The following is a 17,769-nucleotide window of genomic DNA, read 5'->3' on the forward strand; positions in this document are numbered from 1 at the left end:
AATTTTGCCAGCTTGGATAAAATGCGTTTAAGTCGTCCCGCCATCTCTTTTTCGGTCTGCCTGAACCCCGGCCTGCACCCTCCACGGTGTTCCGTGGGTCCCACTCGGTAACCATTTTGGCCCACCGTTCAGGGTGCATGCGGCAGACATGTCCAGCCCAGTTCCACTTAAGCGTAGCGGTCTTGACACCTACATCTGCAACTCGAGTTCTGGAGCGCAGTTCCGTGTTTCTGATTCGATCAGTTCTGCGAACACCCAGTATACTGCGCTCCATCGCTCGCTGGCAGACCTTGAGTTTGGACTTTAGAGCTTCTGTTAGTGACCACGTTTGAGCGCCATAGGTTAGGATAGGTAGGATACACATGTCGATGAGTTTGCGCTTGAGACACAGAGGAAGGTTACCCTTCATTAGCGCCTTCATGGACCAGAAGCTCTTCCAGGCGTTATCAATACGTCTATTGACTTCTATGATTTGCCTGTTTTCGAAGGAAGCTATCTGGCCCAAGTAAATGTACTCATCAACATACTGTATATCCTGCCCATCTACCGTGACCCCATGTTTTGCCCGATTGGTCATTAACTTAGTTTTTGCTCTGTTCATTGTGAGTCCAACTTCAAGGCTCGCTGTGCTGAGATCTTGGAGCATGTGTTGCAATTGAGATGCTGTATGGGAAAAGAGGACAATGTCATCGGCAAAACGCAGGTTAGTTAACCGTTTATTACCGACAACAATGCCCGAACCCTCCCAAGAGACCGCCAGCTTTTTAAAAATCTCCTCCAAGCAACTGGTGAACAGTTTAGGAGACAGCGGGTCACCTTGTTTAACGCCTTTCTCTATTTTAAAAATAGGACCAGGTGCGTGCAATTTAATGGCTGCCGTGCAATTATTATAAATCGTTCCAACAAGTTCAACGTACCTTGGATCTATACCTTGGTTGTGCATGGCGGAAATTATAGCGGAGTGTTTGATGCTGTCAAAGGCTTTGCTATAGTCTACAAAAGCAAGATATAGAGGCACGTTGAACTCGTTGGACTTTTCTATTAATTGGTTTATAGTATGGAGGTGGTCTGTTGTTGAGAAACTCGGACGGAAACCGGCTTGATCTGGTGGCTGATGTTTATCCAGCAGTGGGGCAATTCTGTTCTCTATGACTTTTATAAATAATTTGTAGATATGAGAGGTTAAACTAATGGGCCTGTAATTATTGATGTCTGACTTATCGCCTTTCTTGTGCAGAAGTACTATATTTGAGTGGCATAATTTGGAAGGGACTTTACCGCTGTACAGAATTGAGTTGAATAGATTCGTTAAATATGGCAACAGGGTTATTTTTCCAGCTTTAAGTGCTTCAGTTATTACACCGTCATCCCCAGGGCTCTTCAGATACTTCATGGATGGCAACCCTGGCTGTCAAACGATAAGCAGCTGATTTTGCTAGGTCCCTTTGAAATAATTATTTTTTAAGCATATTTTAAGTATTAATTAGTATTTAAAGCGTGAAATTAGTATATTTAACATTAAGTTTTGTATAAATATAAGTAGTGAAGTGCTTTAGTGACGTTTACAAGTGTCTTTGATGTCTCAGGTTTGTAGCCGTTATAGGTTATAAATTTGAAATATCTGTTCGCCTTTGTACACTTTCTGAGTCTTATTATCACTAGTTAGTACCGATTGTGTTTCTTTTTCAGTGTTAATCATTGTACAAGGCTAGAACAAGTGTAGGCATAGTGAAACGTCACTATTTCATGTAAGTAACCGCTGAGCTTGAGTAGGCAATTCCTTGCTTTGTTTTGTTTTTAATTCTTTTAAAAACCCATTTACAATGCAAACACGCAGAGCAGCTGCCGCCGCTGCAGCAGCGGCTCTCCAGCAGGAGCCTGAGAAGTGTGATAAGCTCCAACTTACCTTGCTGGAATTAAAACAATCCAAGGAGTTTAGTGCTCAATTGCTCAGTGAAAGAGAAGACAGTGAGAAGGAGCTATTATTGATAATTGATAAAAACGATAAGTTAAAAAAGGAACTGTGTACACTAGAGAGTGATTTTAATAATGTAAACTCGGAGCGGGCCCGGCTTCAGGAGACGGTTGACAGGTTTATGGAGTGTAATGCTGCATATGAACAGGCCCTGAAAGACATCGACTCATTGGAGAGAGCACTGCACGACGCCCACGAACACATCTACGAGCTACGGGAGGCCCAAAACCAAGCAGCTGCGGCACACACTCAGACCTTGTTCGAGGAACTGGTCCGGCCTGCATCTCAGTTGGTTACCGCAGCAATTGAAAACCCTTCAGTAACTACAGACTTAACCAATGATGCCACTACACCAAGGTTAGTAAATTGCAGCGGAAACAAACTAAAGAAGTATATAAAATTAAATAAACTGATCAAAAAAAATCAAAAGATGTCAAAAATTAATAAATTGTTTTTTAAAAAATTGAGATTTTGTAAAGTTAATATAAGTTTAGTAGATAAGTTAGATTTGTATACAGCTCAGTTAGAACACAGTAGATTACAGTATGAAACTGACACACAGGCATTAAAGTTAAAAATTCAAAGCCTAGAGGATTCAATAAAATCTTTAGATGTGATAAATGAGAGTTCAAAAAAAGTTATTAGTGAATATTCTTTAGCCATGGATGATTTAATATCCCAGATTAAGCATAATTCAGAGCGGTTTGAGTCGTTGACAAATGCCCAGGCATGTGCATGTAAGCAAGTGACTGGAGATTTGTCGACCAGTGCGCTTGACCCAAGCCTGTGTGACAGTTTACCGCAGGGGCAAATGAATGATAATGGCCCCTTCCACACTTCACAACAAAGCACACCTAAACCTAATGTTGTTATGTACTGTGATGAGATTGGGAGCAATATGAGCTCATTTTTAAATTTTTACTTAAAGGGACTTAGTACAATCAATAACTGTCTGCCTCATAGCAGCTTTGAAAATATCATTAAACAAATTTTAAACGACAGTAATATCAATAGTAAGACAACACTGCTTATCTTTATGGGGAATAGGGGTAATGTAAACAAAAATAATTTAGTAAAATATTATGAACAATTAAACACATTGGCAGTGCATGAAATTATTTTCTTTACATTCCCCTATTGTAACCAGATGTCAGAGGCAGAAAAAAAAGAAAATAACACTAGATATAAGTTGAATGTAGCTTTATATAATCTTTGTACATATAGTAGTAAGGTTAGCATAATTGACACTAACAAATTTGTTAGTAAATACCATATACCTATGGTGTTTTTGACTAAAGGTAAATGTTACCTTTCAAATTATTATAAAAGACAAATAGCTTTATCGCTATCCTATTTATTTGACATTTCTGCCAAGAATTTGGCAGACAACTCTGCTCCTATTGAGCAGCAAAGTATGAACTTGGAATTGGTTCCAGTCATAACCAATGATTTAAACTAGCTTCTAAGACAAAAGATTCTGTCTCTGGCAATTTAATTTTAAGTAACTATAAGAATCAATACTGTGAGCAAGGAAAGTATATCCACCTGGTGCATCAAAATATTCAATGTATTAGAGGAAAAGATTTACAAATTGAACTATTCATGACCGAATTTTATGTAGACATTTTATGCATTACTGAACACTGGTTAAAAAACAATGAATTAATGCCTCAATTTAATAATCACCAGGTGGCAAGTTCGTTCACCAGACATAGTTCCATACATGGTGGGTCGTTAATTATAATAAATAGCCAGTTAAAATTTAAGGAACGTAAGGATATTGTTTCCATGTCTGTTGAACGGACTATAGAACTAAGTGCTGTAGAATTGGAGCAATTTATTGTTGTCTGTGTGTATAGGCCGCCATTAAGTAATTCTGAAACTTTTGAAAAAAATATGGAATCTGTGCTACTTAAAATATCATCTTCTAGTAAAAAAATACTTATATGCGGCGACTTTAATGTAAATATCTTGGAAAATTCAACAATAAGTATCAGATTGTTGAATCTTTTCAAATCATGTAATCTCAATCATATTTTTATGGAGCCTACTAGAGTGACTGCCACTTGTGCCACCTGTATAGATAATATTTTCACTGATATTTTTCCTACTACTAAAGATGTAATTAGCAACTTAGAATCAGACCATTTAGGCCAATTGATAGTATTTGAGACATTAAGGAAAAATACTTTGAGAAAACAAATAACTTTTGTACCAGTAACCTCCGACCGCGTGGAACGAATGAAGCAAAGTTTGGTTCAGGCGCTACCCTCCCTGTCTTCCGATATGAGTCCTAATAGTATGTATAATTCATTCTTTCACACTTTTTTGCAACATTATAATGCAATATTTACTTCAAAATCGGTCGTAGTTAGTGGTGCATCAGTTTTTAGTGAGTGGGCTACTGCAGAGTTACATCAACGAAGACGTGCATTGTATGCCTTGTATGAAGAACGGCGGTTTAATACGAGTGATGAATTTAAAGAACATGTTAAGCAATATTCGAAGAAGTTCAAGATAGATTGTCATATCGCTAAGCGAAATTATCTTAGTAATAAAATAAAAAATAGCTCTGACATTATTAAAGCAACGTGGAAAGTAATTAATGTGGAAACTGGTCGCTCGAAACACGCAGTAAAAGATATTAAACTGAATATTGATAACAAAATTATAGATTCCAATTTTGAAGTAGCAACAGAGTTCGAAAAATTTTTCACCGAGATACCAGCATTCACAACTAAGGATTTAAATTCATCACCCTTATCTGCCGTCACATTATTAGAGGAAAACGTTCCTGAGTGTTGTAGAGACCTTTATTTTGAACATGTTTGTACCTCAGATATAGTAAAGGCATTTAAATCAATTAATGTCAAAAAAACTAGTGACCTCTGGGGGGTCTCCGTCCATGCCGTAAAATCCTTAGTTGAGGTTGTAGCGCCTGACTTAGCAGTTATATTCAACAACAGTGTTGACTGTGGCGAGTTTCCTGATCTAATGAAACATAGCAAAATAACTCCTTTATTTAAATCCGGCAGCCACTCTGACCCCACTAACTTTAGACCAATATCTGTGCTGCCAACTTTCAGTAAAATATTTGAAAAATTAGTTCTTTCTCAATTAGTACGACATCTTAACGTTAATAATTTAATGCATAATAAGCAATTTGGCTTCACACGGGGTCGCTCGACAACCGATGCTGGTGTTGAGCTAATTAAGCATATTTTCGATGCCTGGGAGGAGTCACAAGATGATTTAGGTATCTTTTGTGATTTATCTAAGGCCTTCGACTGTGTTTGTCATGAAACATTGATCAGGAAACTACATTATTATGGAGTCAGAGGATCAGCACTAGATTTACTCAAGTCCTACTTAAATGGTAGAATACAAAGGGTAGATGTCAATGGACAGAGATCAACTGGGTCATTGGTCTCTATGGGTGTACCACAGGGATCAATATTGGGGCCTTTCCTGTTCCTTATCTACATAAATGACTTGCCATTCCTTGTAAAGACCCACCATGATATAGTATTGTTTGCAGACGACACCTCACTTATTTTCAAACTCAAACGACAGCAACAAGCTCACAGTGATGTAAACAATGCTATCTCTAAAGTAGTGAACTGGTTCAATGCTAATAATTTATTATTAAATGAAAAAAAGACTAAATGTATTAAGTTTGTCACTAATAGTAACGTAAGGAATGAGCAAACAAGTGTCGTTGTGAAGGATGAGGAATTAGAACTGGTAGATAGTACAGTTTTTCTTGGTATAACTTTAGATTCTAAACTTCAGTGGGGTCCCCATATTGTTAACCTCTCGAATAGACTTAGTTCTGCAGCTTTTGCAGTGAGCAAGATCCGTCAGTTAACAGACGTGAAAACAGCTCGATTAGTTTATTTTAGTTACTTTCACAGCATTATGTCATATGGTATTTTACTTTGGGGCAGTGCTTCAGAGATAAATACCATATTTATTCTGCAGAAGAGGGCTATTCGAGCAATATATAAAATGAACCATAGAGACTCACTTAGAGATAAATTTAAGGACATTAATATAATGACAGTGCATTGTCAATATATTTATGAGAATATTATGTATGTACATAAAAACATTTGTAATTTTAAGAAAAACTGTGATGTACATAATATAAATACTAGAAATAAACATAAACTCGCGGTGCCCTTCACACGGCTCTGTAAAATTAAAAAATCATTCATGGGTAATTGTGTTCGATTTTATAATAAACTTCCGAATCATATTACTGACTTGTCAATTAATAAATTTAAGAATCATGTAAAGCGTGTACTCATTTCCAAAGCTTATTATACAACACAAGACTACATGAATGATAAAACAACGTGGGATTAATTGTTATTCGAAATGGTTTCTTATTTTTACGTTTATTATTATTATTATTGTTGATGAAATTAATATTGTATTTTTTTGGACATTGGATTTTTCCTAGAAATATTCTAGACATGTATTTTTATATATACATATACCTAATTATATATTTTTTGTTTAACGATTATTTTTATATGAAATTGTATATTATAGACTCAATATTATTATGAACAATAATTTACAACAATAAATTGCTCTGATAATTAGGTTAGATTAAGATCATAATATATATGTAATGAACTATTCATAAGAGCTTGTAACTAGGCCTACATGAATAAAGATATTTTGAATTGAATTTGAATTGAATTGAATTGCTCTTGAGAGCTGCGTTAACTTCGCCACCGGTTATAGGGGGGATATTTTCTGGGCAGGGTGTGAATACATATTTTATTCACTAACATCATCCTACCTGTATTATGAATTCCATAGATTTATTTATGATTATTTTGTTACTTCATTAATGCTACTTTGTTACTACATGTCACACGGAAGTTTAAATACCAACATCCTGTGTAGAAGATTACCTACGTCATTTTTACGTCATCCGCACTTTTTGTCCGATGCCTGACGACACTTATATGAGCTTCAATTGTTTGACATACACGCCCCGCCCTGCCGCACGCCCAATATGAGCGTGCACATATGCGGGCATTTTCGCGAAAAAGATTCAAAAACTTTTTTTTAATTAGGTAAATTTACTATTTTTTCCTACTCAGAATTACGATCCCTTTTCATCCTCCGTCCGATATCCGTCCCAAATTATTTTTTTACACTTAATTACCATTTTTTAAACACTTTGTACAGCGGTTACAAAGTGGAAATATGCAAAATAATAGAAAATTTTGAGACCAATTTTTTTGTGTCTTGTTTTTTGTCCTAGATCGAAATGGCTCGTGATTCTGAGTAGCAAAAACATAAATTTTACCTACCTCAGAAAAAATGCTACTATTTATTCAGGTGAACTGTTTAATTTACTTAAGGAGTAAATTAAACAGCACATTCGTACTCAATAAGCGTTTAATAATTTGATAACAAATCTTTAGGTATAAATAAGTAGGTATAATATATCAATGCGGTTTTATGCAAAGTTAGAGGTATAAAATATAGACAAAGACAGTTGAGTCATGAACGTATATTAGACTAAACATGTGGCTTTCACTTGGCTCGTGCTTCAGCGATATTATGCAATAGTATTTTTAACCCCCGACGAAAAAGGACGGGGTGTGTTAAGTTTGACGTGTCTGTCTGTCTGTCTGTCTGTCTGTCTGTCTGTGTGTGTCTGTCTGTTTGTGTGTGTGTGTGTGTGTGTGTCTGTGGCATCATAGCTCCCGAACGGATGAACTGATTTTAGTTTCTTTTGTTTCAAAGCTGAGTTAGTCGGGAGTGTTCTTAGCCATGTTTCATTAAAATCGGTCCACTATGTCGCGGTCGGGGGTTTTTTCAAAATTTTAATTTTGTGGTTAGGTTATACCTATTTAATTATCAACTGATCAAAAAAAGCCAAAGGTCACACGGTGTCGGAATTTTTATTTGTGTTGAGTATCTGTTAGAATAGTGTGTTGTACGGTCAACCAATTTGAATCCTAGGCCACTCTAGAACCCTGTCTTATTTAAAACATGTTCTATTTGCCATAAGAAGTCACATTGACGTTTACTGTGCAAAGGTTCTACAGTGGCCTAGGATTCAAATTGGTTGACTGTACCTTACCAGATTTAGTAATTTTAGAGTTATCTTCCTGTTTGTGTTGGTTACTTTCTGCAGCTAAAAGTTCATTGAGTGACACGGTTTTTGATCGCTTGATTGCTGCAAAAATAAAAGTGAATATTTTTTAGGTTACTACCTACTCCGAACTATAGAGAGGCAAGTCTGATTTTTTTACGTATTAAATATATAACTGGTAAAATAAAGTTGAAACCAGTGTCATATAATACGACAGTGCAATTACTAGTGCTGTATCAAGGATCATTTATATAGGATTCACAATCTTCATACTAAGAATAGTACCTCGACTTTTTAGGGCCATCTATTAAAAACTATCAGAAATACATTGATGGTGCCTATTTTTTTTTTTTTTCAAAATGTGTATTGATATCATGATATTAAAATACCTAAAGAAATATGTCATTTATTCTTATAAAAAATTAAAAAAAACACGCAAAATATTTGAATAAAATATGATTTTGGCCATTTCCAGGCTGCGAAACAGCGCCATCTAGCGCGCTTTTAAGCCTAAAAAGCCCATACATTTCAGGGGTACGCTTATTTGTATGGGCTTTTTCTGCCCCGTATTATATCATTCTTGGCTGTTTATAGCTTATATACATATAATATGTCGGACTTACCTGAGGGTTTAGTATGTTGCTCCTGCTTTTGTTTTCTCTCGGCGGCGATAAGCTCATTCAGCGAGACTGGCTTAGCTACTAAGTCTGTGGACAAAAAGTTAACTCTATATAAAGGGCTTAGAAGATAATGTTGAGCTGAGCTAGATCGAAATTGAGGATTTATAGCGCAGGGAAATTATGACCCTTTTTTTATTCTACATGAGGAAATCGAATCATTTTAATAGCGTATTCTCATCATATTAGAAGGGTAAAATGTCATATAAGTTTTTCTGGATGTCACCTATTTTCAGAGTTATAACTATCCTCGTTGATAGATATCAAAAACTAACTAGTGACTAATTGCAAAGGGTATTTTTCTAGAAAACAATTGAAATTTTTAAATTTAAGTGTCAGTTTTACCAATAAAATTTACTTTTGTATGTAAAAATACACATAAAAATTTTTTTGCGAAATTTGCTTGACGTTGCGCGTCGTAGGTATAACATTTTATCTTTATTTTGCCCTTAAAAATGCGTAGTTGAAATATTTCGGTTTCCTTAAGTTACACCATGTATAGTAGTTTGGGAATGCCATGATTGCCACTAGAACGTCCCTTATGAAATTAAATTCTATCAAATGCAACTCTGAAAATGTCAAGCGAAGTCTGGTGACATTGTGCCGCGTATTCTTTCCAGAATCCAGACAATTATATGATTTGCCCCGATTTTTTTTACTTGATATTGTATTAAAACTGTCAAATATTAATTAGCGCCATCTAACCGAGCATCATCAATAGGTGTAGCGTCATCTGAACGGGAATATATTTATTTCTTGGTACCTACCTACGTTTTTTTCTTACACTTTTGTGAAAAAGATATTTAATCAATTTATATACAAACACTACTGGCGAAGATTTTCACGTACTACTTGAACTTATTTTTTTTTTTTTTAGGAAATAGATTGATTCATAAGCAATAATACATTATGTTTTATATACAGAGTGGGGCCTGTAACAAAGGCGAAGAATTGAACTCTAGGCTATTCTCCTTATACTGATCAACATTTGTTCGGCGACATTTAAAAATAACTTGTATTTTGATTTTTATCACCCTTGAAAGTTTTTTCTAAGAGGTAATGTATTGCGAATTCTGTTAAGTCTAAAGTGTGACAGACAACGTCAATGACAACAATAATGGCGTACATTGAAGCTAATATTTATTTTGTATGAAAAATTAAAAATTTAAAGACTTCATAATTTTTAAAAGTCACTGAACAAATGTTGATCAGTATAAGGAGAATAGCCTACAGTTCAGTTTTTCGCCTTTGTTACAGGCCCCACTCTGTATAAACTAAAAAAAACATTAACTTAATAAAAATAATATGCCGCGGTCCCGGGTTCGAATTCCGGTAATGGCATCTATTTGTGTGATGAGCACAGATATTTATTTGTTCCTGAGTCATGGATGTTTTCTATGTATATAAGTATTTGTATATTATGTATATCGTTGTCTGAGTACCCACAACACAAGCCTTCTTGAGCTTACAGTGGGAGTAAGTAAATCTGTGTAAGAATGTCCTATAATATTTATTTATTTATATGCAGTATTATGTACAGCTTAAAACTCATTTAACTTAAAATATTTTACCTTACACTTTTTTGTCTTATCATATATTTGCTATTGGCTAAAATACGTAGGCACTTCTCCCTTGGGTAAAGCGAATTTACATAGAAAATATTTTGTATCATCTTAGTGAGTATGCACGAATATTTAATAGCGGGGGCAGACCTAAGGGATTTGTTTCACTAGTTTCAATTTGTTTTCTTTTGCATAAGTACAACCTCTATGCACTTACATTTAATATAGTATTTTATGCAACTGGTAGTTAAAAGAGGTCAAAAAAGGCGAGTGGCGTGGGTAACAATTTGAGGCGAAGCCGAAAATTGTTAATAAAGACGCCACGAGCATTTTTTGACTCAGTTAAACACCGTTGCATACAATACTTTTTCTACGACCAAGCACTTACTTTGAAAGAAAAATTATAAATTCAACAAATACCTACTTTCAGTCATCTTAGTTATCTAGTGGACCACCTATAGGTAGTTTCAACTCAGTTGAGGCCACGCACACTATAACACTGTCATGTAATGACAACGAAATTTTGAAATTAGTGTTCTTACCGTGTACCGACTGCAGATTCAACAGTGAATTGCAAGAAAGACCAAAAAGTTTCTATTTACTATTTTGTTAAGAATTACGTCTATATAACAATTTTCAAACAAAACAGAAAATAAAATATCTCGTATGTGATTAATTAATTGTCAGATTATGATTGTAATATAAATCGTAGAAATCAAAGATAATATGTAATAAATTGCCTTATTTTATCATCGTAGCTGTTAAAATAGTGTTTACCTATTTTTTCATTACTTATTAGCAGACATAGAAGTCGCAGTAGCAATAACGTCACTTAACATAGGGACATCCTTCCGATATAAAATATATCGATAAGTAGCTGAATACTTATTTGGAAGTGAAATTTCATATGAGCTATAAAGTTCACCGGATAATTTAATTTAATAAAATAATATCGTTTGTCCTTAGCAAAATTTTATTCGTGCCACCGCGACTTCCAGCTAGTAATACTGAGTTCACATTATTACAAATTTAAACGAAGAAATAGCAGCACTTGATAAAGAAACGAACGTTTCACAGTATTTTCAGAAAAACCCAAGAAAACGAAGAAAGAAAGATATAGGGAAAGGGAACCTATGATAGATAATTTAACCGAAAACCAAAACCTTATAATCAATCCTAACGAATCAGATGAAGATATGCCAAGTGACGGTGGTTTATAAAAGGATTTGTGCATTATTTTTTACTGCTTTTAATACCATTAATGATAAGTATATCAATAAATAATAATGTTTTTCAAAAATATATTAATCGTTTTTTTTTTTACATTCACTCACTCATTTCATTCATTCATTTTTTTGCAATCAGTACTAATCGTCATTTAGCTGTGTGTGTTATCATTCACTTCAACCTCCGTGGAATTACCTATACCATTTCGAATATGCAGTTTAAGTGCAAACATGAAAATAAAACGTTCTATGGTATGGTTCTTTGAAGCCTGGCCACTAAGACGAATCGAGCCGAGTTGAATCGAGTTCTCATACATTTGAATGCGATTCGACGCGTCTCCAATGATCGCAGCAGAAAATGAACGAGTCTCGACTCTGCGAATGCCAGGCTTTATCTGACATTCTAAGGTTGGCAACAATGTACCTATTTCATACAATATTTTAATTTTCTACGATGAAGTGATTGGTTTGTTAAGTTGGTAGCAATGTATTATTAAATTAAAACGGGACTTAATCGCGTAAAACTTACGTTTTATATTAACCCGACGTTTCAGACATGACATTACGTCCGTGGTCACGGGTAGACTGGCTGGGAGTTGTATCAACATCTTCTAGCTGTACGACATTTTCGAACTAAATCATTGATTCCACGAAGATGAAATTTGCCCTTCATTTTGATTGAAATTACGATGTTTCCTGATTTCAATCGCTTCACGTAGAACTTTCGTAGTGATAGTAAAGACGTTCAGTTGAAAGGAATTTGGGATTACTGCAGTTCAATCCAGTGGTTGTGGTCCTAGGGACTCTAGCAAATGCTCGGCAACCGCAGACATTACCCCCTTATTTGTCGTTTTTTGACCGCCGATATGTTTTCTTTGACCCTTTCCACCACCGCTATGGTGCGTTTGGTTTCTCCAATATAAGAACTGTGTACATTTGAAAAACATGACCCCCCCCTCCCGGAGCCGAATGGAATTGGCCATACACGCGAAACGAACCACGAAACGCCCCTGAGGTCTGGCCTGTTGCCACGTGACAGCGATAGGGCATAGAGAAGCTACGATCCGCGTTTCGGAGCGTTTGTGCATTCGGTTACGCACGCAGGGGTTAGATCGACTCAGTTGGAAGTCGCACGGTCTTACCGCTAGGTCAGATTACAATCCAAATGCACAAACACTTACGATAATATCGCGATAAGCTAGCTATCTCTGTCGCGCTTCCAGACTGAGTTTCAATCGGCGTCTAGCATCAACGATTGTCATGTCGCTGACAGTAACTTTATAGTAATTGGGCCTTTTTTTTTTCAAAGTTGTCCACCCATCTTTTTCTGTAACATGGGTATTTTTACGCGATTCCTGCTCAGAATCGCAAGGTCTTTTGATCCTGATAGGAGAATAAAAAATTCACAAGATTTCCATACATTTTTCAAACCTTCCATTCCTTTACCACCATACAAAATGTATGAAAAAATGGTAACGGTATGGTAAAAAAACCTTGAGACATTTTTTTTCTCCTATTAGGATTGAAAGAGCTTGCGATTCTGAGTGGAAAAAAAAATGGCCCAATAACCGGTAAGTACCTACTTAAACAGTTCCATGTCTTCGTAAGGTGCAAAAAACTTTTAACTGCAAGGACAGGAATACCCACAACAGAAACAAAAGCACAAAAATACACGTACAAAAAATCTTACCCCTTTGCGGGATATTTACCGTTTGAAAGTTCCGGACTTCCTATTTATGTTAAGGCAGAATAGGTTCAAAGGAGACCAGCAGAAGGTAAAATGGAGGTTGGGAATTTTTTGTTCCTTTTAAAATAACTTTTTTTTCGTATAAATTTTTGCAGTAGATACTGTCGCTTAGCCTATATAAGCTTAACCTATATTTTACTATTTACAACGCTCCAAAAGGTCAACCTCAACATCATACTCCTTTATCGTTATCTCGGCAATCCGCTTTGACAACTAATCCCAAGATTTGGCGTAGGCACTAGTTTAACGAAAGCGACTGCCATCTGACCTTCCAACCCGAAGGGTAACTAGGCCTTATTGAAACTAATGCGGTTCTATGCGCCGACCGCCGCAATGTACCTTTTACCATAAAACGTCACGTACACTTGCATAAAATACCTCTACAACTCAAAAACTTGTGATAAACTCACAAATAAGTATCGAAGCCTGTTGATGACGGCCTCTTTATGTATAAGAGATCGAAATAACTTTTAGAATTTGTACAATGTACACTGGCTCTTAGTAGGTTAACACAGTTGTACTCACGCGTCACGATGACACAATTAACAACCACACAGAGTAGCCATCTCCTGATTTCCATTTTCAAACATTTTGCACCGATCACTCCGACCCGGTAACGTCGCAGCCCGTTTCTCTTCTGACGTTCCGTTTAATTGTTGACAAAAGTTACAAATCAGCAATTTAATCATTACGTGTTCACAGTCGGCGGTTGATTATTGCCATTTGCACGAGTCGGAGTTTTTGTGAACCAGTGAAATGTGACCTCGAGATTCGTAAAATCTTATTACACTTTATATCCCCTGTGATGTCTGTCTGTGTTTGTTTGTTTGTAATAAATTCCAAAACTAAAAACATATATTGTAGAAACTCATAGATGAAGGGTATGCGACGTCATCATGGCATCACTTTCCATTATAACAATAAATATTTTATGACCGATAGCCAGTTTCTCAAAAATCTACGGTATAATGTATACATCAGATACATGAGAGTGAACGTTGTACACGATGAAATAAGATTTTTTAGATCCTCCTTACCAAATACCCTCGGTCTATATAAGGTGTTAACAAATTAGTCACGGATATTTTAAGGGACATTAATTAACATTAAAACAATTAACTTTACTAGAAATTAAAAAACTTTTCATGTGATTTTTTTGTTTTCTTTTACCGAACAAAGAATGTATTGTAATTTTCATCTAAAAATAATCACCATGTACATTTAACCTGACAAGACGTTTATCACTAGCTGTCATGTCACTCATGTCAATAATTGTATGTATTAAATGTCATTATGGTTCAGCGGAAAAACTGGCCAGTTACAGTTAAGAGATACTAAAACCTGTTCAATGAGTTTTTTGAAATGATTACACTAACAGGGTGTTTTAACGTAGCAAATTTGTTTCCTAGTTTTCTCAAAAAAAAAAAACATAACATAGCCTATGATATTTCATACATAAATATACTCCTGCGGGCATATTCATCATTCCCTTGCCCTTTTCCCATTATTTGGGGTCGGCGCAGCAGATCATCTTCCTCCATTTCTCTCTATCAGCCGTCATTTCCATACTAATACCTTTCACTCTCATATCGTTGTTCACACATTCCATCCATCTTTTCTGCGGGCATATTATAATTATGCTTCTAATTTTATCACTTATCCACTTGGATAAATCATCCGTCACGCTTTGGCAAGTACGTGAGTGTGAGAGTGACAGATGTCTTATCCACGTGGATAAGTGATAAAATTGGAAGCATGATACGCTGGCAGGAACGGAGTACTATCAGCCGTTAAAATATCCGTGACTAATTTGTTAACACCATATATTGTTTTCTGTCTGTATGGCCAAACATATTTTCATCTGTGAATGTAATGATTCTTGAGAAAGATTGTACTTAAAATGATTTGTATGCCCAATTTCTTACTTGTCCTCGCTACGCTATCGGAACATTACTCCTGTTTTAGCATTCGCTTAACTTTGTAAGTAGAAATTGTCACGTAGTTATGCATTGTTTGTTTTGCCGTAATTTACATTTCCGTCTGATTCATGTAGGTCAGGGTGAAGTTTAATGAATTTGCTTACACAGGCGTGTGTGTTTGTTTTCTTGGTGGAATTTATTTATAGGTATTATGGACCTTGATAAATAAGGTATGGAAATAATAATTATTATATATTTGTTTTGGATTAGGTTTCAATGAGTAATAAATTGTTTTTAAAGTAGAAAAATAAATACGAGTATCTACCTCAGCCGAGCCGTTTCTCTAGCTTACCTACTATTACATTCTTAAATCAAGTTAAGATAACTTACTAAGGGTTGCAATGTTCGGGTATAAATTATATGGAGTCTGATTAAGTCACAGAAATATTTAAATCAATAAGTATACCCCATGCAAATGAAAATGTGATAAAATAATTGAAACCTTCCCAAAATTTTGCAACTACCAGTAAGAATATAATATTAATAGCTTTTGCCCGCGGTTTCGCTCGCGTTAGAAAAAGACAAAAGTAGCCTAATGTCACTCTCCATCCCTTCAAATATCTCCACTTAAAAAATCACGTCAATCCGTCGCTTCGTTTTGCCGTGAAATACAGACAAACAAAGAGACACACACACTTTCCCATTTATAATATTAGTATAGATTAAATAAAATTCGGTTACGGGCAAAGTTAAGTTTAAAATAACTATGTTTCTTTTACTTACTGTTATATTTTAAGAAATTGACACTTGAATATTGCAGACGATTGTTTCAAGCTTGTGCACAATTTTGTTCAGCGGCACGTACGGGCCGCTGCTTGCATACGGAAAATTCGCTCCGGATTTTTTTTTTCATTTTATTAAAGCGAAAATGCTCGTATCGAGGGGCTCATAAATGTTTTATGACTTTAATACATTTTATACCACGTGCACGCGCGTCATTTAAGCTAATATTTCAACTTTCAACTGCGTAACATTGTCGGTAATTTAACGCTGGCAATAAATTATCACATAAAATAGTAAGTAATGGCACTTTTATATCAAATGTTTCGATAAATAATAAAATAAGGGCAGTAAAACAAAGAAGTCGCCGGGGTCGGGGCTATCGTTAAAATATTACGATCGCACAATATCAGGGGATGAAATCTTTAATCGCACGCCAGAGTTTTACGCAGAAGTTCAGGGAGCTCTCTGCGGCGTCTCGGCGAATAGATAAGCCTGCCTTATTGCCTTACCAACCATTTCAACTATTCCCTGCAACCCTTAAAAAACATATGTAACCAGGGGTCCATATTCCACTGGTTTGTCTCAAGCGAACGCTCGGCGTTTCTCTAGCGATTGGAGTAGTAGTGATATGAACCCCGAACGACTTTCGGACAGCTAAATCATATGCCGTAAAACCAATCGAGCAGACCTTATACGGAGCTTGCTGCTCAATTACCTATATCTACTTTGATTTGGAATCCTTAGATATTTTTCATTAACTTTGAGCGAGCTCGGCTTCTCAGGAATAAAATTCTAGAGAAATTCCAAGTCCCTTGGAGCGCATGGGTTTCTACACCGGATTCTTTATTACCCATCTTTTTTTTATACCACGTCGGTGGCAAACAGGTTTACAGAGTCCTGCCTGATGGAAATCGGTCACCGAAACCTATGGACGCCTGCAACCTGCAACTCAAGGGGGCTTATATAGTTAGTATGCTTTTACTTCATAACAATTTGGAAGAAATAACGAAAAATAATTTTAAAAATATATCTGAACCTATAGGAAAATCCATATTTATACTTATATAATATATAATATATAAGTATAAGTATGATCAACATCTTCTATACGAGTTTTTGAGATATACTTTTAAAATTATTTTTCGTTATTTCATACAAACGACATCCGATTATGAGAGGGAAGTTTTTACGTTTATATTATAATATATATAAATTATGTAATATTATAAATGGGAAAACGTGTGTGTTTGTTTGTCCGTCTTTCACGGCAAAACGGAGCGACGAATAAACGTGATGTTTTAAGTTGAAGGGCTGGCAACTTTTTGTCTCAAGCTTTTTGACTTAAGCGAAGCCGCATGAAAAGGCTAGTTAATAATATTTCGGAAATGAAGCTTCCGTTACGAATAACCAATGGGCGTCTATAAATTAAACTCAATGCAATAAACAACTTAGTCGAACAGATATCTTGTGTGGGCCGAATCCGTAGGCGTATCATCCCTTGTGTGTACGAGTATTACAACTTATACTTGTAGTCGAAGCTAATAGCCAATTATAACTTAAATGTTTGGGCTATTAGAATAAGAAACTTCACAAGTCCTTCCTTGTTCAGTTATACCTATCTCATTTCTTGCCATGTAATATTAGGGGACATGAGTGACAACACGTTGTTTGCGAACGCTGGATGCATATGTCCATTCTGAGTCGCTAAAGCATAGCTTGTATTTCATTTTAGTTAAAAACTTTTGAACTAAATAAG

General features: G+C 35.7%; 1 protein-coding gene across 2 annotated transcripts in view; it reads right to left on the minus strand.

The window, feature by feature from the left end:
- Positions 1–13,970, minus strand: part of LOC125242596 — a 38,469-nt gene extending 24,499 nt beyond the window's left edge. For both annotated transcript variants that reach the window (XM_048151385.1, XM_048151386.1), the window contains exons 1-3: positions 13,837–13,970; positions 8,723–8,806; positions 8,088–8,183 (exon numbers count right to left, since the gene is read on the minus strand). In XM_048151385.1, the coding sequence (XP_048007342.1) occupies positions 8,088–8,183; positions 8,723–8,806; positions 13,837–13,891 (235 nt within the window). In that variant the 5' untranslated portion in view covers positions 13,892–13,970. The remainder of the gene's footprint in view (positions 1–8,087; positions 8,184–8,722; positions 8,807–13,836) is intronic.
- Between the last annotated feature and the right edge of the window lie 3,799 nt (positions 13,971–17,769).

Source organism: Leguminivora glycinivorella, chromosome 3 (assembly GCF_023078275.1).
Source record: "Leguminivora glycinivorella isolate SPB_JAAS2020 chromosome 3, LegGlyc_1.1, whole genome shotgun sequence".
NCBI lineage: Eukaryota > Metazoa > Arthropoda > Insecta > Lepidoptera > Tortricidae > Leguminivora > Leguminivora glycinivorella.